General features: G+C 38.1%; 2 protein-coding genes across 60 annotated transcripts in view; one reads left to right on the forward strand and one right to left on the reverse strand.

Annotated features, from left to right (window-relative positions):
- The window catches only part of LOC116253928 (uncharacterized), an 82,374-nt gene extending 56,582 nt beyond the window's left edge, over positions 1–25,792 (reverse strand). Inside the window, exons 1-3 of one of the 10 annotated variants that reach the window (XR_004172564.2) lie at positions 25,472–25,775; positions 25,209–25,357; positions 23,684–25,048 (exon numbers count right to left, since the gene is read on the reverse strand). Coding sequence is in view for 6 of the 10 variants with exons in the window: in XM_031628923.2 (XP_031484783.1) it covers positions 21,177–21,347; positions 23,363–23,453; positions 25,472–25,629 (420 nt within the window). In the remaining 4 variants the exon portion in view is untranslated. The other 9 variants (XM_031628923.2, XR_007573379.1, XR_007573383.1 and 6 more) reach the window with 9 other exon arrangements.
- Positions 1–27,258, forward strand: part of LOC116253929 (uncharacterized) — an 80,367-nt gene that overhangs the window by 49,641 nt on the left and 3,468 nt on the right. For 8 of the 50 annotated variants that reach the window (XR_007573387.1, XR_007573388.1, XR_007573386.1 and 5 more), the window contains exons 1-2: positions 6,905–7,336; positions 8,131–8,221. Coding sequence is in view for 11 of the 50 variants with exons in the window: in XM_050077833.1 (XP_049933790.1) it covers positions 7,248–7,336; positions 8,131–8,221 (180 nt within the window). In the remaining 39 variants the exon portion in view is untranslated. The other 42 variants (XR_007573389.1, XM_050077834.1, XM_050077836.1 and 39 more) reach the window with 37 other exon arrangements.

The raw sequence follows: 27,258 nt of genomic DNA on the forward strand, positions 1-27,258 counted from the left end.
ATGTATCGAAGTAGTCTTTTAACTAGTTGGTAGTGACTGACCATGGGCGTTTGCATATATTGACTGATGATGTTAACAACGAAAGAAATGTCGGGCCGTGTGAACGTGAAGTATTGTAGACTTCCGACCAGGCTACAAAAAAGTGTTGGATCTGAGAAATGTGTGTCATCAACCGGATTTTTTTAATTTTGAATCGAGGGCGTAACGGCTGGTTTGCATGAAGTCATGGTGGCTCTTTCTAGCAGGCTATAGGCATATTGCTTTTGGTTTAGAAAGAGCCCACCTGAAAACTGAATCACTTCTATTCCAAGGAAGTGATGAATATAGCCCAAATCCTTCATTGAAAACTCCTTGCTAATATTTCGAATGAATTCTTGAAGAAGCATGGGATGGCTGCCTGTTAAAATTATATTATCGACATATAGTAGAAGAAGGATGATACCACGTCTGTCTTTGTAAATGAATAAAGAAGAATCAGAGATGCTGGAGAAAAAACCTTTTGATAAAGGGTAGGTGCCAAACTGATCGTACCATGCTCTTGGAGCTTGACGTAAACCATAAAGAGCCTTATGTAACTGACATACATAACTTGGTTTTTGGTTGTCAATAAAGCCCGATGGTTGTTCAATAAACACACTTTGATCCAAGTCTACATCCATTTGTTGAATATCCCAATTGTGATAGAGAGCAAGAGTTAGCACAATTCTAATAGTTGTTGGTTTTATAACAGGAGAGAACGTTTCTAGGAAATCAACACCAGCCACTTGGTTGAACCCACAAGCAACAAGTCCAGCTTTGAGGTGCTCGACCGTTCCATCGCTCTTGAGTTTTGTTTTAAAAACCCAAAGTTGAGACTATTCATACCTGGTCGGCGTGGTACCAACGTCCAAGTGTGGCATTGTTCCAAAGCACGTAGCTCTTCCTTCATGGCAGCTACCAATCGGTATCCTTAAAGGCCTGCTTGACAGTTTTTGGCTCAAGTGGTACTGTTAATGCCAAAAAATACTTGGGATTTGGTTTTAAGATACCAACCTTACCCCGAGTTATCATGGAGTGAATATTGGAGCTGTCTTGGATCAGCTGTCTTTCTTCAGGCTGTTGGCATTGTGCCTCATTGACTGGTGAGGGCATATCACTTTCGTCTGGACCATGTAGATCTTCATCGCTACCATATGTTTTGTGTGCTGAAATATTGTTGTTTCCTCCATGGGTGTCTTGAACTGAACGATGGTCTAATGATCCATTGTGCAAGAGATGATGATGATTCATGACTTGGCATGAAACATCATTTTTATCATCTTTTGAAAGATCCGGACAATGATCTAATGCCATCCAATCACCGTATGTGCCTCCATTTTTGTAGGATGATGTAGAAAAAAGTGTTACAGACTATTTGTAGGGGAAGATACTTTCATCAAAGACAACGTGTCGGGATATATATATTTTTCCTGTAGATGGATGTAAACACTTGTATTACTGTATCCCAAAAATACACATGGTAAAGATCTTGGTTCAAGTTTGTTGAGAGTGTAATCTCTTAGATATGGAAAGCATCTAGTCCCAAATATCTGCAAACAAGAGTAAGACGAACTTTTTCCAAAAACCAATTCAAAAGGAGATTTCATCTTCAACGTTGGAGTGGGCACTGGGCAGCCTATTAATAAGGCAAACAGCAGTGAAAAACGTTTCAACCCAGTACCAAGCTAATATATTTGCATTGAACATCATTGCCAACCCAAGTTCGACAATGGTCCTGTGGCGCCTTTTTGCCATTCCATTTTGGGGTGGCGTCTTAGGACAGACTTTATGATGATGTATACCGTTTTCTTGTAAATATGCTGCAAGTTTGAGACTATTGAATTCCCCCCCTTCATCTGTTTGAAACTTCTTGATTTTCAACATATTTATGAAAGATTGTAAATGATTGGTATAACTCTGATTTATGGCACAATGGATAGAACCAAGTAAACCGGGTGAGTTCATCAATAAAAATAGCATAAAATCGGAATGTAGCAACTGAAATAACTGGGGCTGGCCCCCATAGATCGCAATGAACTTTGTCAAGTAAATTATCACAATGCTCATCCACTGGTAAGAAAGGGAGATGACACACTTTTGCCATTTGACAACTAGAACATACACTGTTTAAAGAATTAGAGCGTCACACGGATAGCCTTTTTATTAGCAAGAAAATTTACCACCTCACGATGAATATGGCCCAAACATTGGTGCCATATTTCTTTATTTGTTGCTTGAAATCTTGTAGAAAAATATACTGCTTGAAATCTGTCGCTGCCTTCTTCCTTATTTCCGACTGCATAGGGATTGTCATTTCTCTTCCCCGTAATTACCACCTTGTTGGTTGACTTTTCCTTCACAGCAAATTCGTTAGTTGGAAATTCAAAAATATAAGGAAGATCTGACGTTAATTGACTGACAGAGATAAGGTTTTTCTTGATCTTTGGGACGACTAAAACATTATCAAGAACAAGTTTTTATTGCCCATTAGCTATAGTGGCCTGCACTATATGAGTAATATCTAATTGTTCTCCATTTCGAACCATTATTTTATTTGTCTCATGATATTTCGATAGAAAACTGAGATTATCTGCGTTGGACGTCACATGAGCCGATGCGCCAGTGTCGGGAAACCATTGTTGATCTTGAGTATCAGAAACTTTCATGGTGGCTAGAGCTTGTGGAACCTTCTGTGACTGAAACGCCTGATTGAACCTATGCCAGCAGTTTACCGCTATGGTTCCTCTTGCTGCATATTTGACATATTACACCTTTTTCCTGGGCTGATCGGTTCTGGTTGCTGTGTTTGTTTTTGTTGTTTGAATTCCATGAGCTACCTTGACTAGCTTGCATAAAACCACGTCGTTTAGAATTGAAGTTGTTTTGATTTTTGCCTCCCCTGTTTCTCTAATTTGGTTGACGGTGGCTGACAAATGCAACGCGGGTGCTAGGAGAGTCTTCTTCTAAAGTTCTCATTGTTTCATGATTGTGAAGAAGAGCGACTACCTCAAGATATGAGGGTGCTGGTGGTTTCAACATGGTAGTGAGGAAGGTTGTTCGGAAAGATTCATAATCTTTTCCGAGGCCGGTGAGAAGCCAAAAAACTTTGGTTTCGTCTGAAATAGGCTTTCCAATGGCAGGGAGCTCATCGGAATTTTTTTTAAAGTTGCGGATATATTCATCAATAGACGAGTTTCCTTTCTTATGCATTTGAAGTTTTTGCATGAGAAACATTTTTCGTTCCTTGGATTTGTTAGCAAAATGCTGAGTTGGGGTGGTCCATACCTCCATGGCAGTTTGCTGTCCAATGATAATGCCCAAGATTTCCTCAGCAATAGTCCCAATGATCCATCCTCTAAGAAGTCAATCTGACTTCCGCCAGGCGAGATAGTCAGGATTCAATTATGTGACTGTACTTCCATCAGAGGTGGTGAGAAACTTTGCAGGCAACTGATATTCTCCATCTAGAAAACCAATTGTATCCTGGCTTTTGATGAGCCCCATCATCTGCATTTGCATTAGCAGAAAATTGCTTTGATTGAGCTTGATTGACACAAAGTTGGCAACGTTCAGATTGTATGGGTAAAGATGTTTGCTTGGAGCAGACGCTATGCTTGAAGAAGAATTGCTTTGCGCCATATGGTTGTCCTGCTTTGATACCATGAAGAAAAGCAGAGATTCAAGGAAGGAATGCCTAATTTTAACGTGGTTCGGTGTAAACTCACACCTACGTCCACAAAGGCAGCTATCGTTCATACTGTCGATAGGCCTGGACCTTTCTTCTATTTATAATAGAATTACAGGCATCATCATTTCCTGATTTACGGGGTTTACATTGATCTTTACAGAAGGAAACAATATCTAATTTACAGGCATTATTTCCCTGTTTAGTTGCTGCGCCTTTGTTTGTCAACTGCATAGTCATCTTTTGTAATTTTGTCTTGGCCAGCTGTTGTATTACTGTCTTCATACGGTTGACCAGATGATGTTTCCTTCTTGGTATTGTAACGATTACAATCGTTACTGTTTCCATCATTATGGCTGACTGGAGTTTCCTTTGCGAGTCCTCTAATTTCTTCCTTCCTGTTTCCATCATCATGGCTGGCTGGAGTTTCCTTCTTGAGTCCTTTGATAGTGCCTCTATTGTCTTTAGATTTGAGTTTGACCAGTTCTAGAGCGTCAATCATCGGGAAATTTTTTTGGGGCTGCTTGGTGGGTGGTTGCTCCCCGCATTATTTCTCAACCAAACGAGCCTAAATCAGAATCTGAACCAAGTGGAAATTGTCTGGTTTTACTAATTAATCAAAATATGTCCACCAAGAATTACGTTTACACTTTTCCTAGTCTATCAAAAACACAACAGGGCTTTGCCTCTGAGCAATTACCCACACCAGCTACAACGTAGCTCCACCACCGAGCATGTCATTATGAAAGGAAAAACTGGACTACTAGTGACCGGGCCCATATGGGTGGTCAGGGTGCCCACACATGAAAAATTTTGCTCGAGCTTATAAGAACTTGAACTTGGCCTTATCTGTTTCCTTAACAAGTCCAGTGGGTCATGGTCCTTTAATGGGCCGCTTAAGAACAAAGTAAAAGAACTCTTATCTTATGGGCCGTTATACCAAATCACACACACACATATTGTGCAAAAGAACACATATCTTATGGGCATTGTGAACGCCGTGTGAGTATTTCATGAATATTTCTTAAAAATGGAGAAGATTCTTTGAATTATTGTACAAATGTTTCATGAATATACTCCTCTTCTAAGACAGATTCATATAACACTCTCACAATGTTAGTGCCAAACAAACCTTAAGTAGACTTCTTGTTTGCAGCCAATTCTCTTTTTCTGGGAGCAGCCATAGGGTGGTAAGATCTCATATATGAGACAAGCGAAAAACGTGTGTTCTTTTACATTTTATAAAAATTTTAAAATCTACCCATGTAAAATAATCCATCTACATTTTAGAAGAATGATTCAAAGATATAATCGGTCCTGTCAAGGTCAGGCTGAGATTGGACAGGCCAGGTTTGAACTTCATGCAGTCTTGGCCAAAGAGTTCTTTGATAGTAAAAGGGGAAGAAGGAAACAGCAGATTTTCCTTTGTGATAGTTGTCAGAAGATGAGATGAAAGATGCGATCGAGGTAACAGCAGCAGCTTGTGTTTTTCTATACCAAGAAGGGCCGATTCTTCTCAGCTAAATGATCAGGAAATTTAATTTGGAGCGGGTTTGGCATAGATGGAGGAGCACGACCCGTTTCACCCTGCAGAGAGGAGTCAAATTCAGGTAAATGTTGGACTTGAATTGGATCTGTTCTAATAGCAGATCGCAAATCTTCAATGCCAAACCTGACCCATTTACACTCATTTTCTCTAAACTTCAGCTTTTGGAAGGTATACTGTATAAGTCAATGAAACAGGTTCGTACATTCCTATTTCTTATTCAATTCCAGTTACAATTAGCAAGAAATGAGAAGGATTTGATACATGAAGTAGAAGGAGAGAGCAAATGTTTTAAAGTACATCATACTAGGATGGGTCATGGGATGCAGGAAACAGTGAAGTGGAAAAGAATCAGCAGACAAAAAATGAATTTCAAACAAGGAAGCAGATCTTGCCATAGCGGACCCTGAGGCATCCAAAGCAGGCCTAACTTTGAAGGGTTAAGAGGAAGGGAGCGGCTTTAGCTCTCTTCCTGAGCAGTAGGATAAAATACTCATTTCTGCACTCAAGGAAGCAGATCCGTTTCAGCTAGAGTGAAAACGACATATTAAAGTATATAACGTTCCATCCATGCCACAGAATTCAACCATAGGACAATGTCAGAATATAACAAACGAGATCAAAAGGAGTGCAAGAATGGTTTCATATGCAAACAGAGCGACCAACAGAAGAGCAAGAAGTTTTTGGCTGAGAGGCACTAGTTCAAAAAACTTTAACCCCTCAATACATAGTAAAATGACTGTGGGGCACCACATTTGAGTAATTGGCCCTCAATGCATAAACAAGCAAATGATTAGGGTTGATCAATATAAAAACAAATAGATTTTGTGGTCACATGTGACTCTGCTCCTGACAAGAACTTTATTAGTGGGTTTCGGATTATGAGGATGAGTTGAGGAGGGTTGCTAGTCATTTTGGATGGTACCATGGCGGTTTCCCAACTAAGTATCCCAGGGTGCCTCTTCAAGTGAATGACATGTTAGAAATGCAGAGTCCATATCTGATACTTTAGATAGGGAAGAAGCTTTCTGACTGGAAGCAAAAGGTGTCGACTTATGCTGGAAGACTTTGCTGGATCAAGCCGTACCCTTTGCAATTCCTCGCTCCATCTACGTCTTAATTCAATCAATTTTATCAAAATTTGTGCTAAATTTCCTTGTTTGGGGGGGGGGGGGGGGCAGACTGGTGATGTAACCAGATAACGGCAATAGTCATTTAACCGTTCCTCCTGTACTCTAAGAACTCTCTGTTTTCTGCTACAGATCTAGTTAAGAGTATGTCTGCCCAACAGCAGAGGAGTAGGGACTAGAAGACTATTAGATGTGAACAAAACATGTCTGGCATTCCCAGCATGCAGAATTCTCTCTTTGGAATGGGAATGGACCAAGTTTGTGAAGAATAAATATCTCGGACAAAGCTTAGTTTCTAACGAATCCTACTCTCATGCAGTAGCAGAGCTACGTGTGGGCCCCTGCCCACGCCAGCCCAATAAAGCTCCATGTAAAACGGAGCTTCACGCCAGGGTTGCAGCCACTGTTGCCCATGCCAGAATTGGATTGGGCCCCTCAGTGAACACCGACCCAACTCCAAGCAACACCGAAAAGTTAATGTTTCCCTGCCCATTGTTGCGCCCAAACATTCACCAGGAGGTAAGCCTGCGATTGAGGCAAGAGGGTTTCATCTTGCGCAAGCCTCCATTTCCATGGATGTGTGACTAGGTTTTAGGGGTTTCGTTGTGCTTTAAGTGTTTTAGTGATTTGAGAACAGAAAGGGAAACAAGCCATCATCCAAGGAGGTAAGCCTGCGATTGAGGCAAGAGGGTTTCATCTTGCGCAAGCCTCCATCTCCATGGATGCATGACTCGGTTTTAGGGGTTTCATTGTGCTTTAAGGTTTTTAGTGATTTGAGAACAAAGAGGGAAACAAGCCATCATCCAAGGAGGTAAGACTGTGATTGAGGCAAGAGGGTTTCATCTTGCGGAAGCCTCCATTTCCATGGATGCATGACGGGGTTTTAGGGGTTTCGTTGTGCTTTAAGCGTTTTAGTGATTTGAGAACAAAGAGGGAAACGAGCCATCATCCAAGGAGGTAAGCCTGCGATTGAGGCAAGAGGGTTTCATCTTGCGCTAGCCTCCATTTCCATGGATGTGTGACTGGCATTTTAGGGGTTTCGTTGTGCTTTAAAGGTTTTAATGATTTGAGAACAAAGAGGGAAACGAGCCATCATCCAAGGAGGTAAGCCTGCGATTGAGGCAAGAGAGTTTCATCTTGCACAAGCCTCCATTTCCATGGATGCGTGACTGGGTTTTAGGGGTTTCGTTGTGCTTTAAGGGTTTTAGTGATTTGAGAACAAAAAGGGAAAGGAGCCATCATCCAAGGAGGTAAGCCTGCGATTGAGGCAAGAGGGATTCATCTTGTGCAAGCCTCCATTTCCATGGATGCATGACTGGGTTTTAGGGGTTTCGTTGTGCTTTAAGGGTTTTAGTGATTTGAGAACAAAGAGGGAAAGGAGGGGGGAAGCAAGGGACCTAGACATTAGATTGGCCGATGGACTGCCCTCGGCTGAGCAGGTTGTGGACTTCTCCCTGCTAAACGAGGGTACTTTCATCGCTGATGCGGGAGCAATCCTGCAAATTAGTCTCTGTTAAACAGGTCAGTGGATGAGTTGTATCTTCTTCTTGCATTTCCTAAATGGGCTGGTAACTGGTTGGTTTTACAGATAGCTATCTCACTTTCCATGCAGCTTTACAGATACCTCATTAATGACGTCTTTTGTATGCAAACTGTTTAGTGCTTACCAAATAATTTTTAGCAAATGTGTACGTGTGAGCCTTTCCTCACTTTTCCCTTCTACTCATAATAAATATGGTTTCTGTAAATAGGTTGAATAGTTCAGACATCCATATTGCTGGTGCTGCAAGTGAGATTGATGCTTCAGGCTGCCTAGTGTCCATCTACGGTCTGGTGAAACAGGTAGACTTGTTATAATTTCAATAGGATATCTCTACAAAATGGCATATCTCATGTTCTTTTGGGCTGGTCCATGTAATAGAATTTTTTTTCACATACTATGTACTAGTGCCCCATAGCCAAAAATCTCGGTCTGCCACTGCTCTCATGTCTCCTCAATGAAGGCTAACAGTCAAGCTAATAAGAGGGTTAGAGATTATTATGGATTGGCAAGTTAAAGACAGAAGTAAAACCAGTGCCAACGGTCAGGCCTCACTCCGTTTCAATTTGCTGCGGAAAAAGTCTAGATGTGGATAGAGGCATAGATAAAACATATAAATGAAAAGAGGCACTATCTAGTTTTAATGTGGAGATGTTCAATTTCCTCCAAAACGTGTGACCTGGAATCGCAAATCCCAGCTCACCGGGTTATCTCCAGCACCAAGAGTTATTTGTTGCTGAAAAAAAGCGTAGGTCGTGATGTCAACTAAGTACTAATGTTAGACTTAAATCCTTCAAAATTAATGAGAACTTTCATATGTCTGAAGTCATTGCAGTATACTTCTCGCAGACAAACACCACCAGCTTTTTTTGAAACAAACAGATTATCAGTCCGGGAAACATAGCAAGGAGACAAGATTCCTGACCTCAATCTTCAATTTTTGCCTTCAACCGTAGTCACAAAAAACACGTTTTTTTTTTTAAACCTGAAAAAACGCAATAAATTAAATTGCCACTTAAAACTTAAAAAAATGAGTTTTTTAAAAAAAACCACTTAAACTAAAAAAGCAAGTTTTTAAAGCACTTTTTTCACTTTTTCATTTTTTAATGCAAAACAGTTTTTTTTTTTTCTATTTTTTATTTATTGTAAATCTACTTATCTTTTGATGTTTGTGTTATTAGTTTCTCACATATTTTATTTTCCCCTCATTTTTAGTTTTTTTTTAACTTTTAAAAATTTACCATTTTTTTCTGTATTTTTCAAGTTCGCCATATTATACTTGAGAAAAACCACGCTTCAACTGAGGTTTCGACTCTTGAATCTGCCGAGGACCATGAGCATATTCCAGGCAGAGGCAGATGATTCTACCTTGCAGTAGCTGAGAAAAGGAGTGGTACAATTTCCTTTGGTACACAAGATTTAAATCATAAACGTGAAAATGTAAATCAGAGCATGCTGCACATTACCTGTCCTTGCATATTCTCTAGAGCAGATTCAGCATCTGTTTCCTTGGCAAATTTTATGAAGCCATATCCCAGTGATCTATAGCTTGTGTTTACTTTATTTGATAACAAAGATAGAATTGATATGTTTCTGGTTATAATCTTTTTATCATGCTTTTGGAAAGTGAATATTGATTCTTTTTCACATAAAATTTTGCAGTGGCGTGAACCATTGATATTTATGCCTTTAATTTCCCATTTACACTTTGAAATAATGTGCTTCAAAGGGTCTTGTTTATTAAATAAGCTATATAGATCGCATCCCTCAGATTATTTTAGCCATTTGACCAATTCTACAAATGGCTTTGGGGTGGGGAACTGAGTGTTCTTTAGATATGGTGAAAAAGCATGTTTCAATGCACTCTCGTTGGTATCAAAGGAAAGACCTACAATTTCAGGGACTGTTAGCTCAAAATAGATAGTGTGGAGTCTCAACAGACCAAACACAACGGAAAAACATGTATTATGCATTGTCCTTGTTATATTTCGTTGACACTTGACTGGTCTGTCACCAACATCAGTACATGGTATTAATGCAAAAGGGAAACTGAATAATGCATCATAACATCATACTCACTACCTCACTCTTCAAAGAAGAAATAGTTTCCTATCCAACACATGCAGACTAAGTGTGCAAATTTTCTTTCGGGGGATAGTTTTCCTGTTTACCTGTTTATGTGAAATTGAATACCGATGTGTTTCTCAGCCCTTCCGAGGCAGTAAAATTTTGGTTAATTTAGGTACAGATTTCCCTTGCAGAGAAATTCACAATTATGAGACTGGTGCATGTGACTTAAAAGTTCCAATAGTTGTGAAATGCAAGCGAGAAATGGATTCAAACACCTACGGTCAGGGTCTTGAACATTATGAGAAATTTTTAGTTAATCAGCTGTGGCATAATTACATACCATACAGTACTACTCTAAGTCCAAGTGATGGTAATTTCCAACTGCACCAAAGTGGAATCCCTTCATCGGATACACATGCATACACAGGTAGTATAGTGTTGACAGGCACCACATTATTCGAATTTCACTTACCTGAATTCGACAGATATGTCTCTGATACCAATGATGGAATTTTAGCAGCGGAACAATACCTATGATCAGCCCTTCGTCTGCGCAGCAAATCACCAGTGGCTCCCCAAGATGAGCATCAAGAGACAACACCTATAAGAGATAGAGAAGAAGAGGAGGAAGCAGAAGAAATAACAGATTTAGGGTTTGCTTCTAGGAGGCGCAGGCTTGGCTAATCTTACAATTAACGGTAAGCAAATGATAAGCTGAGCTTTTATAGACTGCCTCCTAGGGTTTCCCAATACCAGCAACGGACGGTTACGGCCAAAAAGATTAATTTTCTTAATTTAACAGTTTTCTTCACCTGCACCTTGCGACATAGCATAAGGCAAATTCCTCTGCTTTAGTTTTCTGTAGCTGGTTGCTTTTTCTTTATGAATTTTGTATGCAAGACCTCTCCCAGAAATACGGCAAAGTAAGGAACATTCATCTTCACCTTACGTCCTTCTCACTTCTTTAGTTGTCCCACAGACATTAGATTCTGTCTTTGCACTGCCGACCATGTTTGATTAGGCCTTCTGTTGACCTACTGAATAATAGATTTATTTTTTATTGAGTATGCGATTCAGATGCTTGTGGAATTCAAAGGGGAAGCACTGCAATCATCCTTGTTTACTGCTCTGAAATATTACTTTTGGCATAAGATGGCATCTATGTTATTCTTTTCGAATTCTGGAACTGAGCATTGTTAGTTGATTGCCTGTCGATCATCTGCATTGGCAGGTTGAGCACATTGACTTCTGGACTGAACTCTGCCTGTTTGTTCATTTTCAAGGTATATTCAGGATCGCCATGCTGGATATTGTTTATAATTGCTGCTTCATGCATTTATTTGTCCTTGTATGTAAATTGCAACAATAGACTTTCCACTGTCAAAGTGATAGTTGCTTTATACATTTGAAACGTACTTAGATTTTTTTTATTTTGCTTCTTACCACCATGTTCATCCTCATATATTTTTTCTTCTTTTCTTCTGTTATTTCTTGCTTGCTTTTGCAATAACTTGAGCCCATTAAATCCTTTCTTCTGTTAAACTTTAAGCACCAAGTTTGGGGCTTTTCATTGTTCCAGTTAGCTAAATTTTGTATACTTGTTTTCTCCTGGTGCCTGGACTTGCTGTTATCATTGTTGGGACCAGGAAAGACTCACAGAGCTACGTTAGCGTGAAGAAGCAAAGCTGGTTATAATGGAAGAAATGTCAGCCCAAAGGAGCCCCTTTTTAGTGGAACTACTAGCCTATAAACAACTTATCGTAAGCATCCCCATCAAAATAAAAAAAGTATGAAGAAAGCAAATCTGGTTATAATGACCAGAATACCCCGGTCACTAGAAAGGGGAGCACCCTATAAGAATAGAAAAAGGTAGTGAAAAAGTTAAAGTCCAAAAAAGATTTTCCTTTTTGAAAATCATCCAAAAACACCTCAACTTCCCCCTTCTCTCTTTATTTTTGAGCGCATATCTGTTGCACCCACCAACTCTCATTCTCTCTGGAGAAAGGGGGTGATCTCTTAAGAAAAACCAAATGGCCCTCACTCCCATTAACCAACAAGGGAATCCTTCTTAGGAAGAAGAGACAGCTATTGAATCAGCTCTGACTCAGCGAAAACAACAAGATTCTTTGCCTTGACACTATGGACACTTCAACCATAGCTCTCTAAGTCCAAACATCCTTACTTTCAATTCATTTTCTTCAATGAGATTGACCGATTTTAAGGTAGAAAAGATGGCTGTGAAAAGAAAAGAAAATAGATATACAGGTCAAAGAGTACGTGGGACGAAGAGGAGTTAAAAAAAAAAAATAGTACTTTAACTTCAGTTCTTGCATTGGCTGCAGGTACCCGGACAACCACCATGATCGTTGGTGGCGTTCAAGTGGTGAGATCGAGGCGTGGTTACTGTCGCGAGAGATAACATGAGCTTCATCCAAAACTTCACGGATATTCTGGTGAAGGCATTGGCCCATGCCATAACACCAGGGTCGAGTAAGGCAACGACTCTGACAGTGCCAACTTCATGAATATTTTGGGAGGATGCAACCTATTACTACATTTTTTATTTCATGGAAGTGTTGGAGGCAGCTTATCAAAACAAGATTTCCTGGTTGCGGAACGATGATTTCCTGGTTAATCAAAACTATCTTCTTTGTGATCTCAGCTAGGTCCGCATGGATTTCTAAGTCTAGACTCAATAGAGTTCCAAAGGAATCGACTACTATAAAAACATGTAATGTGACAAATTAATTTGCAAAACATTTTCTGCCTATCACTTGTACTTGAGGATGGCCGTTGGACCGGCCCGATTCGTTTGATAATTTAAAAAAAAAATTAATTATAAAATATTTTTTTATATTTAAATACATATTATTAAATTTAAAAATAAAAAATATTTTTTTAATTATTAACGGGCCCGGTACCGGAACCTGATGGGTACCCCGCCCGTGGCCCAGGCTTACTTGTACTGTGGTTAATCCAAGCTTAAGTTACACAAGTCAAGCAACTAGAGTTCCACTCATTTTAACTATTTGACTTTAATTTTGGCTAGAACTTGACTCATTTAAGAGAAGTCAATCTCCAGCTGAGTTTATTCTTAATGGAGCTTGGGGTAGGAGATCTAGAGTTACTAGATTCATAATGGATTCCTTAAAATTTGTTAGCACATTCCCAAATGCTTTCTTAGAATTGCTCGCCTTGGGCATTGCTCGCCTTGGGCAGCCATCAATATCTTTGGGTGTATCGGAGCCAGCTTTGTGAAGCTTTAGGCTGGTCCAACCTGGCCCAATACCCAACCCTAGTTCCACTTAAGACAATGGAATGACATAATAACCAAATTAGCCTCAGGTTGTGGCCTAAGTTTTCTTTCAAACTTGTTTAAAAAAAGAGTGGAGGCTTATGTTTTCCTTGCCTACCCCTATTTACACATTTCATAGCAAGCCATGACGGTGAGTATGCTGAGGCATGTGGGTGAAGATATGTTATTCATTACTGTGTGCCAGGAAAAAAGTTTTTATATTAAGTTCATAACACCAAAATGGAGCACTCTGCCTAATACGCTGATTAGGCCTGGGCGTTGGGTCGGGCCGGATAGGCCAAATAAATTTTTTAATTTTTTTTGTTTTAATAATATATAATTATTATTAACAAATATATTGTATATTTAAAAAAATCATTTTATAATTAAAATTTATTTTATAATTAAAAAATTATTTTTAAATTTTTAAACGGGTCGGGTCGGACCGGGCCCAGCCTAGCCTGATACCCACCCTTAATGCTGATGATACATTTGTGTCAGTAGTTCCATCCTTTGCTACACCTTCCTGTCAAGGGCAGAGCCAAGGTAGGACTCACTTGGGCCTTGGCCCCACCTCAAATTTTTTTTAAAAAAAATTATATGTTAATTTTAGAATATACTTGTTTCATATAAAATTTTAAAAAAATGATATTTCAATCCTAGTCAAAATTTAGAAACTTTAATTCGGCCCTCCCTCATGAAAAATTTTTTGTTCCACCCCTGCTTCCTGTAACTATATACTAAGCTCATGCCGACTCAGTTCATCCTGCTGTGCTTAGCCTTTGCAGTGGTCACACTCCGTGTAGCCGGGACAACCTTTACCTTCATCATGGTCGGCGTGTACCAGTTTGACAAGAGCAGGGGCCAAAAAGTATTTGTTAACTTGTTCTTTTTACGACTACGCGATACGTGACACGTTCACTACGATCGTATGTTCTGGACACCAATGTGGCTGGGGGTACATCACCTGTGCAATGCTCAACGCCATCAGCTTCGGGTTGTTTGTCATAGGCAACACATTGTCCATGTGTTTGACTCCTTTTACAAGATGCCATGGCATGCAGTTCAGTTTTCCCTCACCAGGTGTGTCATTGTCTTTAGGAGCGGAGTCAAGGTGGGAGGGTGGGGGGAGGAGGGGCGGTGCTTTCATGGGCACTGCCTCTACCTCAAAAAAGTTTTTTTTAAATTAACATGTAAATTTTTAAAGAACTTTACTTGTTCTATATAAAAATTTTAAAAAAATGATTTTCCGACCTATGTCAAAATTTAGAAACATTAATTTGCCCCCTCATGACAAATCTCTGGCTTTGTCCCCGATAGTCCCAAATGCAAAGATGATGCGGCATTATGAATGATACGAAAAGTTTTAAACATGTTTCTTTTTAATATCCCAAATGCAAACTATTTAAAAAGAGATGTTCTTTTTAATATCTTAATTTTTTAAAGTTTTTTTGTTCTAAAAAAAACTTTTTTTTATTAATCAGTGGCATTTTTCATTAACCATACTAGCGGATGAAAATTTTACGCACCAGTAGAATTTACATTACCCGCTTTGCAATCAAGCAAAACCATCAAAGGAAGCGAGTGGAGAGAATAGCCATACCTAATGGCTTTGTCTTGCGGATGTTTTTATATGTGGTGGTTATAGATATAGATATTGTTAATGGGTTTCAAACACCAAACTTTTTCTCGACTATTTTTTAGGGAAGCTGAAAATTAAAGAAAATGATGAAAAAAAACTAAAAATTAGGAAAAGGTAATATAAATAAAAACTAACAAGAAAACATAAAAAATAATTTCATAAAATGATAAAAATGCTCTTTTAGTAATGACAAAAATGAAAATAGATAATTTAACTTAAATTTTAAATAAATATATTATAACAATATTTAAAAAACAAAAATAATGAAAGAAAATTCGTTTGGGATTTTTTAAATGATGAAAAGGCAGTTTTTTCCCTTTTCGTTGTTTCTAAAGTTTTTATTGGGTCGTTTTAGAAAAAGACCGGCATTTCTAATTATGGATGAATGGCAGTCATGCCATCTTCCATGACTTGTAATCAACAGATACCATTCGATTCGATCTGATCCCAACAATAAACTAATGAACCTTTAGATCAGGATTTGGTTAAGTTCAGAATGAACTTGGACATCAGGATTAAGTAAAACTTGGCCAAAATCATTCTCTACGTGACCGGAAATCATGATTTCTTGTTTCCCCAAATTTGCAATTCACGAACTTGGGCTTCCCCATTTGCAGGCCCCTGTAACTAGACTTCAGAAGTTTATTGTTTGGCTCAACATATTTCTTATATGTTTCATACAGATTCATCAACAAAGCAGCTCTGGTAACAAAGGGTGACACTTATACGGACGGCTCAATTGCCAAGCCGTGGAGACTGTTGAAGAGGTTGAGGATCTCAATACTCTAGTCAAGCTGCTTCCTCTATGGTCTACCCAGGGGTGGAGGGAAGGTGGGGTCCGGGCTTTGGTTCTCTTTTATATTTTAAAAATTTATATGTAAATCTAAAAAATTTTAGTTTAGTATATATAAGAAATTTGAAAATTTCTATTTCGTACCCTTTTAAAATTTTGAAACTATAGTTTGACCCATGCGACAAAAATTTCTAACATTGCGAGGGTCTATCCGAATCTTTCTCGCCATGGCCTCCAGAATTCAAAGTAATCTCAACATTCTACAATCCCTCACCATGGACCGCAGCCTCGTTCATCACTTCAAGATCCTGGCCGCTTCCTTCCAGGTTGTTGTACTCATCAGCATGCATGGCTCACTTTCTACCAATCATCAACTGATTCTTTTACCCGGTATGCGGGACCCTGACTCGCCGAATGCTGACAATTCTTCCCCGGATAGGAGCAGTCAGGAGAGGAGCCAAGGTATGGCCTGCATGGGCCTCGCCCCACCTCAATTTTTTTTAAATTACGTGTAAATTTTCGAAAATTTTATTTGTTTCATATAAAAATTTTGAAAAATGATATTTCGGTCCACCCTCATGAAAAATTTTTGGCTCCGCCCCTAAGAACAGGCCATATAGTAAATATTGTTGGCTTGGCCGCTATGTCAAGTCAAGCAGGCTCAAAATGGTACGCTTACATGGGCTCAAAAACCGGCCTGACCTTGAGGCGCTTATGTCAGCCCTATGGCTAGTCCCGCTGCTTGTGCTTATCGTAACCGGCTCGGCTTTCTACATTCTCGGCCAAATGAGTTCATACTGCCAAGAATTCCCGGCATCCCTTAAGGACACAATGATGATGTCGCTGACCTTGAGGATTGGGTTTTACTTGAGCACGTCGGTTGTGGATGTGTTGCAAAGTGTCACAGGATGGCTGAACAATGTTATCAATGAAGGGCGCCTTGTGGTTTGGAAGTTGGCAGTGCTAGGAGGCCTCAATTTTCGTTACTAGCTAAGTTGTACAAACTGCGAAGCAGGAGCTAATTGAAGTTCTTGTTAATAAAAAAGTTGGTAACTAATTTGGCACAATCTTGTTCGTAAGAAGCGATCTAAATCTTTTTCCCCATAAATTTTTGGTAGTAACCGCATTTGATAGCCTCAAATCTTAAATCTACATTTTGTATTGTTTTGATATTTTTTGTATAAAAAGAAAAAAATTAAAAAGAATCTAAAAATTTGGCAGCAATAGATTAAACGCCCAAGTTTTTTGTGGTCCATTAGGAGTTTGGCATTAAGAACACTGTGTTAGTGTTTGATGAATATGTTTCCAAATTGAAGTAAATTCATATAACATATGTTTTTGTGTTATATGAATCTGCTCTAATTTTAGGGCAAATTCATGAAACATTCACACGTTATTCCTAATGCGAAACGGCTTACTAGGTGTTGCTTAACAACAATTATATTAATATCAGAAGCCTTCTTTGAAATTTCAGATGATATGGTGGGCACTATTCTAAAGCCTACACCTTTGACTGTTCAAAATGTATTCTTTTTCTTTATGTTCAAGAATTTAACTTTTTTTTGTTAACAGGTGAGGAGCGCACTGGGACATGAAATGACTCCTCCAAGATTCGAACACGAGTCTAGGTGGACCTCTTTTCCTGACCAGTATGCTTCTCCTTTAAGCAGGAATGGTTTCCCTATCTCCACAGCTAAAATCATTTGTTGTGAACCTCATGGGCCATGAACAGGGTAAGGGGCATGCGAGTGATATGGGTAATGTGGTTAAATGTGATGTAGAGAAGGAAAGTGTTAGCCCTGTGAAGCAAGGCAAAGCGCTCTAAGGTGAAGTGAATAAGCTTAAGCTTTAGGACCAAAAATCATTAAATATATAATATCTATAAAAATAACATTAAAATTAAGAGCGACAATGTAAGTTAAAAACAATGTGAGAAAACTTACTTGCTTGCTCATGTTATCAATCATAAATTGATATTGAAAAATGACAATGACTCAAAAGTTTTTGGCTGCTTACAACATATAACCATCATCATGATCTTCTTACATCCAAGAAAAAAAGAGAAATTAAATTACTGCTTGGTCAATCAAAATCAGATTTCAGATGTTTCCATATCAAAATCACTCTGAACCAGTGCCACAAAAGTTGGTTTCAATCAATGAACAGAAATGGAGGTTAAAAAAAAAATTCAAACTGGCTGGTTTCAAACCAAAAAACTTAGAAGAAAATTAAGAAACTTAAACCTATTGAAGCACATAAATCAGAGGGACCCAGCTAGCAAAGCTAGAACGTGCATATATAAACATGTCACTGGCAGACATGCATTACTCACAGAGGCAGTAAATCAATGACTTTGATTGATGCGGCAAAAGGACAACATCCGTGATGATGTCGATTGTGATATCATGAGAGGCACGCCATGAATCCTTGGCTTCAACCCTTTTGAGTTGTACTTAGAGTCGGTGCATGTTCTTGATTCTTGTTCTTCTATTATCATTGTTCTAGATTCTTGGTTTTATATTACTATCGTTTTAGTTGGATGACTATGAGAAAGTATTTGCTGTGAATCTGCTTGGCTTCATCCTTTTGAGTTGTACGTAGAGTCGGTGCATGTTATTGATTCCTGTTCTTATATTTATTATTGTTCTAGATTCTTGTTTTTATATTACTATCGTTTTAGTCGGATGAGTATGAGAAAGTATTTGATCCTGCTACCCAATATCGGAGTCAAAGTCCTTACCTTTAGTTTGCTTTTGGTACCTTAGAGTGATGCTTCCGCGATTCTTCAGCTTGCAAGAAAGTCGAAACTATTACCCTTTCACTCATTTCTCTAGGTGTGTATGCATCCAGTGTCTATACCTCTGTTATGCTTTAACTTGTATATTGGTACCCCTCTTTTTACAACCCATAAAATTGACATCTTGAAAATAACTTGAAAGAAAGACTAATCGCATTACCAACCCCCGGCCCCATTCCTTGTATCAAACCCCTCAAAAATTACTATTATTCTACTGCTCTTTATAAAATAGCTAGCCCCTTTTACTTTCAACTTTCTCATTTTTTTGTGACAAGCAACTCTTTTAAATATAGTCAAACAATTCTTGGCCCTGCCCTACCCAATGCAGTGGTAAACCCCGAAAGAGTGGACCTACTTCGTTAGTGTTGCTCCACACTCTTTGTAAGAAATTAATCACAAAAGATCAGCAAATTCACGGACTTAAAGGCCTTTCCATGCTCCTTTTGTCAACTATAATTGGTGGATCCAAGGAGGAGACCAGCCCACAGTCATGTTCCATGCCTATTCAATACCTTTTTTTCAAGAATGGTTTTTATTTTAAATATATAATAAATATTCATGATTACTGTATTAAATTAATAAAACATTGAATGCATGCTGACTTGGAGAATTCATTTTGATACATTTATAAACAATAGCAAAGCCATGTTGAGATCACAAGAAGGTGCATGATTCCTTGACCCACTGAAAGTTACATTGAAGAGCCAAGTCTAAGCATGCAAGTCTCTAATTTTCCATTTTAGACTCAGCCTGTTAGCTTGTAGTAAGTCCAAACAAGAGTTAAAAGGCTCCTTCTCCATTTCTCCCTGCCGTTAAGGTCCAGAGCTGTGTCGGGATATGAAGTAAGACTAATAAACTTACCTCTCCCTAGCGCTTAACCCAGTAGCAGAGCACCATGGAAATTAAACCAATGATTGAGTTCTTTAATTTAAATATTTTTCGACTCCGACTTTGTCTTGAGGTGCTAATTTGACTGTACCCATAAGGATAGATGTACAATTCTATATGTTGATGACATTATTGATTTGAAGTATCGTATGGTCCCCTAGATCAAAGAATGGACCCCTTACTGTTAGGCGTTTGAAACCAGCCATTACTGATCTCATAGACAACTGCAACACTTTTTTAATGAATTCTAGAGTCGAAAGTTGAACCTGAGGGCCTAATACTCATCTCAAAAGGCATTATTTTCAAAGGTGCTTAGTTAGCATGAACATGGTGCTTTTCGATAATGCTAGCATGTATCCCGATGCATGCATTGAACTATGGCGTGAAGGGTTGCTGTCCAATGAAATACATTGGGCAGCTTTGATGGGATCTTTCATGGTCACTTCAATGGTGACTCTAGCTTTTTAAAGTAATGCAACCATTTGATTTATACTGGAGGATTAAGAGAAAAAGGTGATGGACATTTTCATCATCTAAGATTAGTTTACACCATTTTTTTCTTTGTTTTTTCTCTTAATTATCCATTGCTTTAGATGGACAACCTTTCTTAGATAGTTGGGTGACTCTAGCTAACTAGAGTCATCTCTCTCTCTCTCTAATATATATATATATTCTAGCTTTTCAAAGTCACTTAGGCATCTAATAAGGGTGGATCTAACATAGAGGCTAATGAGAAAAACAAGATGAAAAAAGTGATCTACATTTTGTCCTCTAATATTAATTCATACATTTTTTCATATATATATATATATATATATATATAAGTAAAAAAAGGGAATACAAGGTCAATTGCCAGAGTATGGTTCTTTCAAACGGGGGACCGAAATTTGGAGTTGGCCTGTTAATCTGAACTTGTGTTTTGGGTTTTTTTTTGTTCTAAATTTTTTATCATAATATCATAGAAAAAAACAAAAAAAAAAACATGAGAGAAAAAAGACTCCATTCTTCCATTAGTAAGCATAGTTTGGGTATAAATAATTGTTAGCAACTAACTTAAAGAATGGGACAAAGGGAAAACCAACCTAGGAAATGTCTTTGAAATATATAGCCTTGTGTCATTGTGAAAATCGCGGAGGCATTTGACAGAGGGAGCAAAAAAAATTTAATGGGTGAAGTTTTTACCAACTGTACTCCGCTTACAGGGAACATATGATTGAATGCCTTTTGATTTTAAAGTTGTTTCTTGTGGATCCAACCATATAAATCAGCTTGGAATGTTCATAATTATAATAACAAAAAGAGTAAGGAAAAAACAAATCCTTACACATGATTCACAAATGAGTCTATTTAAAACTCTAAGATTTGTATTTATGAACTGATTTATTTAACTAGAGTAAATTTCGTAAGCCCTCGACAACATTAGATGTAGAATTATATATATATATATATATATATATATATATATATGTGTGTGTGTGTATGTGTGTGTGTGTGAGAGAGAGAGAGACCATAGCTGGCCGTTGGACCAAAATAACACAGAGACCATAATATGATAGCAAATCAAGACAGAAGCATACATCCCAATACAAGCAAAGAGAAGAAGCCCAGAAGAAAGAAGAGAGGCCTTTTAAGTTGAGCAATGGGAAAAAAAAAAGAAATGATATCAGTTTGATCTCCAATGATTGAGTCAGAGTTTTTTTGTTAGAAGGGCCCAACATAGTTTCAAAATTTTATCTGAAGCTAAAATATAATTTTTCAATTTTTTATATAAATTAAACTAAAATTTTTAAATTGTATATGTAAAGTTTTAAAATTTTAAAAATCTGAGAGGGGCATTGCGCCTGCCGGCCTCCTACCTCTGCCCTGCTGACCTCTGATCTACATGAGAAAGTCGGTACCCAACTCAGTTGGATCAAAGTGGGATCAGCCGATATCCGGCCAAACTGCTCCAGAAAATTTGGAAATGGAAAAGAAATCAATATTCAATTAAGAAATTGATCACTTTGGAAACAAATCTAAGAAATGGCATCCAGTATTAGATTCAGATTGGGTTTAAATAAATATCCAATTAGATTGGGTTTAAAAATTTACCTGGACATAATAAATGGGAGTAACCAATAAGGGATATATATATATACATAGCATTTGCTCAAAAAGTCAAATGCATGCAAATCGCCTTGTGTTATAAATCACATTGGAATCCTAAAAAACTAAGCACCTACTAATATGCATCAAACTCTACCATATGGTGTCAGTCATAAAATAAGATAGAGACAAATATCTTTGTTATTTTCTTAATATATTGCTCGTCATTTTATAGCGACTGTGTGGACAAATATTGATAGAAATTTTGCATGCATGGAGAAAGTTCTTAGTCTATTCCATTCAAATTTCATTTTCAAAAATTAGATCACTTTTGATCAATCAAATAATGTTTCACAACAAAAATCTTCTTAAAATGTCAATATTTTAGAAAATGGCTTGATTTAGTGTATAACATGACTTTCCGTATAAAATTTAATTTTATACCAATTATGAGGAAAAAGTTATCTCATCACAACAATTATAAATGGAGAAGACATGGGAGAGACCAGACACCAAGGTTGAAAAGCTTGTGCTAAAGTTGGAGAAACCCTGACTATGTCACGTTCTCCTAAATTTTGTTTACATTAGGTTTTAAGCTAAGTTTTAAAAGTTTAGATCTGGTTTTTTGTTCCCAAAAGCTAGGGATGAGCTGCTTTCTTTTAGGCAAAGTTTTCTTGAGACTAAGTACTTCATAGACTTCAGGAGATAACCGTATTAGGTATTTTCTAATCTCTTTTTCCTTTCTTCATTTTCTTTTCTTTCCTTGCTTTATTTATTTTTACTCATGTAATTGTTTATTTCTTATTTGGTATAAGATTAAATCAGATTGCAATCTTTTTTGCCTAGATCTTAATGTTTTTATTTTATTTTATTGTTTATGTTTGATTTATTTCTGATTTTTGCTTGGTGTTAGGGCATCTGCCCTAAATACTCAAGGATCCTAAGATATGTTTAGGTAGTCTCCAAGGAGATTACAAGCATCTATGTTAAAAAAATATTGGATCAATTAACATACCCAAATGCAATTCCCTCAACTCCCAATGCTCTCTCTCTCTCTCTCTCTCTCTCTCTCGCTATATATATATATATATATATATATATATATATATATATATATATATATATATATATATATATATATATATATATATATCGATTTCTCAAATAAACAAGAGCCCGAATAAGAACGATAAAACCCGTATGTGCAATATTCAGGCTTCCGTCACCATGCCCACGCGACAGCAGGCTGTCCTCATCACGCCGTGGCTGCGTCTCTACCCATCCATTGTGCCACCCGTATGTGCAATATTCTCATCACTCTCGATTGTATATATATAAGTTTTTCACTTCTGTTTTAGCTCTCTAACCAACTTTTTCTCTTTCTTTCTTTATTTATTTGTTTACATATGATTTCCATAACACAATAAAAAACTTCAAAAAAGTTATACTTTTACATTAATTTTTACAACCATGACGATGTATAAGTTTGTCTCTTTCTTTACTAATTGAATATGATTTTCTCATGTAAAATAATTTTACTTTTCATAGCTCATTAATTTAAGTGACAGTCAAGTTACTCCTTGTTCCAAAATCACGTTTTATTAATGCATGAAAACTATACATTTCAACGAAAGCTTTAGAGTAAAGCCTTAATTGAGAAGTCCTTGAATTACATTGAGAAACCCCTAAAACCCAGTCACGCATCCATGGAAATGGAGGCTTGTGCAAGATGAAACTCTCTTGCCTCAATCGCAGGCTATGGGGCACTAGTACATAGTATGTGAAAAAAAATTCTATTACATGGACCAGCCCAAAAGAACATGAGATATGCCATTTTTGTAGAGATATCCTATTGAAATTATAACAAGTCTACCTGTTTCACCAGACCATAGATGGACACTAGGCAGCCTGAAGCATCAATCTCACTTGTAGCACCAGCAATATGGATGTCTGAACTATTCAACCTATTTACAGAAACCATATTTATTATGAGTAGAAGGGAAAAGTGAGGAAAGGCTCACACGTACACATTTGCTAAAAATTATTTGGTAAGCACTAAACAGTTTGCATACAAAAGACGTCATTAATGAGGTATCTGTAAAGCTGCATGGAAAGTGAGATAGCTATCTGTAAAACCAACCAGTTACCAGCCCATTTAGAAAATGCAAGAAGAAGATACAACTCATCCACTGACCTGTTTAACAGAGACTAATTTGCAGGATTGCTCCCGCAACAGCGATGAAAGTACCCTCGTTTAGCAGGGAGAAGTCCACAACCTGCTCAGCCGAGGGCAGTCCATCGGCCAATCTAATGTCTAGGTCCTTTGCTTCCCCCCTCCTTTCCCTCTTTGTTCTCAAATCACTAAAACCCTTGAAGCACAACGAAACCCCTAAAACCCAGTCATGCATCCATGAAAATGGAGGCTTGCACAAGATGAATCCCTCTTGCCTCAATCGCAGGCTTACCTCCTTGGATGATGGCTCCTTTCCCTTTTTGTTCTCAAATCACTAAAACCCTATGTCACCTGAGTGCAGGGTGCTGGTGCGGGTGCGGGTGCGGCACATCTCAAAAAATTTAAGTGTGGCGGTGCGGTGAGAGTATTTTATTGTTTTTTAAATATAATAATATAAACCACAAAATTATTAAACTGATCATTGATAAAATCATTAAAAGCAAAGGCCTCCTCAAACAAGTCAGATTAGATAAGAAAGATATTATCTCTGTGATGAAAACCTATAAGCAAAAGGTATTATCTCTGTGATGCAAACCTATAACTTATAAGCAATTTAAAAAAGCAAATTAGACACCAAAGTGCAATCTCAAGCAAATGTTGTTAGTGTTAGTCATGACTGTAACAATAAAAAGCAATGCTCAACGGTGCTGCTATGGTGCTACCTATTTAATCAAAGAAAACTGGATTTTTGTTGTAAGCATAAGTAAACTCATATACAAGCCGGACATGAAAACTCCACAAGATATACAAGCCGGACATGAATATAGAAAAAAAAAAACAGCAAGATTTAAGCATTTTTTCTATGTTTAATCTCACTGTAAAAGCACAAGGCTTGCAAAAAACATAAGCGTTATAAGACCAACAAAGTTAAGAACTCCCACAAAGAAAATCTTATATATAATTCAGATAAACTAACATTTTTTTCCTTCAAGAATCGAATTTCAGTGTTTATAGAGCTGTTGACACTAAAGACCTACATAGGAAGACATTGCAGTAACACATAAGGACTTCATCACCACCAGAAACTATGTTTGCCTGTTTAACTTTATGATATGATAACAGAGGTAGTAAATTGGAACCCAAAATCGTGATTTTGGTATTGATAATGGCAACGAGGTGGTGGTTCTAAACTTCTAATGTACGAGAGAGAGGTTTCCCATCTTTCACCGTCTTTCCCTTCGTCTCCTCCTCCACCGACGCCCGTTTCCCCTTCTTTCCCCTCCCCTCTCTTCCCCTTCGTCCATGGCCAAATCCTACTTCCCTCTGTTTTCTCCCCAAGTTCGCCTCCCCACCACCGTCTCTTCCCATGTGCATCGATTCAAGAGCCTGCTTACATATTGAATGCAGGGTTCAACTGGAGTTGCAGTAGGAGCGCAGAGAGAGGGAGCAGTGTAGAGAGAAGGGAGCAGCTCAGAGAGAGGGAGCAACGTCAAACAATAAAAAGCAGAAATAGAATACGCTGCAAAGAGTGAGAGAGAGAGTTTACCCAAATCCGAACGCAGCGCAGAGAGAGGGAGAGATTAGAGAAAGTGAGGGGTGAAATATATCCTCTGTTTTGCTTTTTTCCTGGTTAACGGTTGAGATTCCTACATGTGAGGAAGATTACGCAGTTCGGGACTCGACCTAGGGCTCATGCTACAGAGAGAAAGAGCAGTGGAGGCGGCGTAAACGATTTGTGCATCAAAAATTGCAATGATGAATCAAGAGAGATGAACAAATAAGAGAGAGAGAGAGAGAGAGGAAGAAAACCTCGGCTGGCAGAGCTCACCGATCGCTCCTCTTTCCGCCTCTCTTGCTCTTCCCACCTGTTGAGCTAACCTATTACTCTTCTCGGCCCAGGAAATTCCCCTCTTTCGCTTGGCTTTTGAAGTGGAGGAGGAGGTGTACTTCTCGTGTCCTAACATCATGTAAAAATTAAAGCACCCAAAAAGTGGACGAAAAAGGGCAGGTTTGGTTTGACTGCACCCGACTCATGTTTGACGCAGAGTCGGGTGCGCGTCCAAAAATAAACGAATTCAGTCAGGTCACGTTTTGGCCTTTTGGGTGCGCACCACAAGCACACCCTGGGCACAAACTAGAAGCACCCAGGTGACAGAGCTAAAACCCTTAAAGACTCTACTTTACATTACAAATATAAGGCGGCCCTTTTCTCGGCACCGTCTCGTGAAGTAATTAGAAAACGTGTAGCTGCCGACATCATACTTGAAATTTATAAAAATGATTTTATTGTTAACTTAAAAAGGCAAGAACAGATAATAGTCTTTGACAGCAATATCATAAAAATCACTTCAAAAGCCAAGCGAAAGAGGGGAATCTCCTGGGCCGAGAAGAGTAATAGGTTAGCTCAACAGGTGGGAAGAGCAAGAGAGGCTGAAAGAGGAGCGATCGGTGAGCTCTGCCAGCCGAGGTTTTCTTCCTCTCTCTCTCTCTCTCTCTCTTATTTGTTCATCTCTTGATTCATCATTGCAATTTTTGATGCACAAATCGTTTACGCCGCCTCCACTGCTCTTTCTCTATGTAGCATGAGCCCTAGGTCGAGTCCCGAACTGCGTAATCTTCCTCACATGTAGGAATCTCAACCGTTAACCAGGAAAAAAGCAAAACAGAGGATATATTTCACCCCTCACTTTCTCTAATCTCTCCCTCTCTCTGCGCTACTCCGGCCTCCGGGTGCTCCCTCTCTCTGCGCTGCGTTCGGATTTGGGTAAACTAAATCCCAGCTCACCGGGTTATCTCCAGCACCAAGAGTTATTTGTTGCTGAAAAAAAGCGTAGGTTGTGATGTCAACTAAGTACTAATGTTAGACTTAAATCCTTCAAAATTAATGAGAACTTTCATATGTCTGAAGTCATTGCAGTATACTTCTCGCAGACAAACACCACCAGCTTTTTTTGAAACAAACAGATTATCAGTCCGGGAAACATAGCAAGGAGACAAGATTCCTGACCTCAATCTTCAATTTTTGCCTTCAAGTCGTAGTCACAAAAAACACGTTTTTTTTTTAAAACCTGAAAAAACGCGATAAATTAAATTGCCACTTAAAACTTAAAAAAAATGAGTTTTTTAAAAAAAACTACTTAAACTAAAAAAGCAAGTTTTTAAAGCACTTTTTTCATTTTTTAATGCAAAACAGTTTTTTTTTCTATTTTTTATTTATTGTAAATCTACTTATCTTTTGATGTTCGTGTTATTAGTTTCTCACTTATTTTATTTTCCCTCATTTTTAGTTTTTTTTTTACTTTTAAAAATTTACCATTCTTTTCAGTATTTTTCAAGTTCGCCATATTATACTTGAGAAAAACCACGCTTCAACTGAGGTTTCGACTCTTGAATCTGCCGAGGACCATGAGCATATTCCAGGCAAAAGGGAAACTGAATAGTGCATTATAACATCATACTCACTACCTCACTCTTCAAAGAAGAAATAGTTTCCTATCCAACACATGCAGACTAAGTGTGCAAATTTTCTTTCGGGGGATAGTTTTCCTGTTTACCTGTTTATGTGAAATTGAATACCGATGTGTTTCTCAGCCCTT

The sequence above is a fragment of the Nymphaea colorata genome, chromosome 5, assembly GCF_008831285.2.
Source record: "Nymphaea colorata isolate Beijing-Zhang1983 chromosome 5, ASM883128v2, whole genome shotgun sequence".
Lineage (NCBI taxonomy): Eukaryota > Viridiplantae > Streptophyta > Magnoliopsida > Nymphaeales > Nymphaeaceae > Nymphaea > Nymphaea colorata.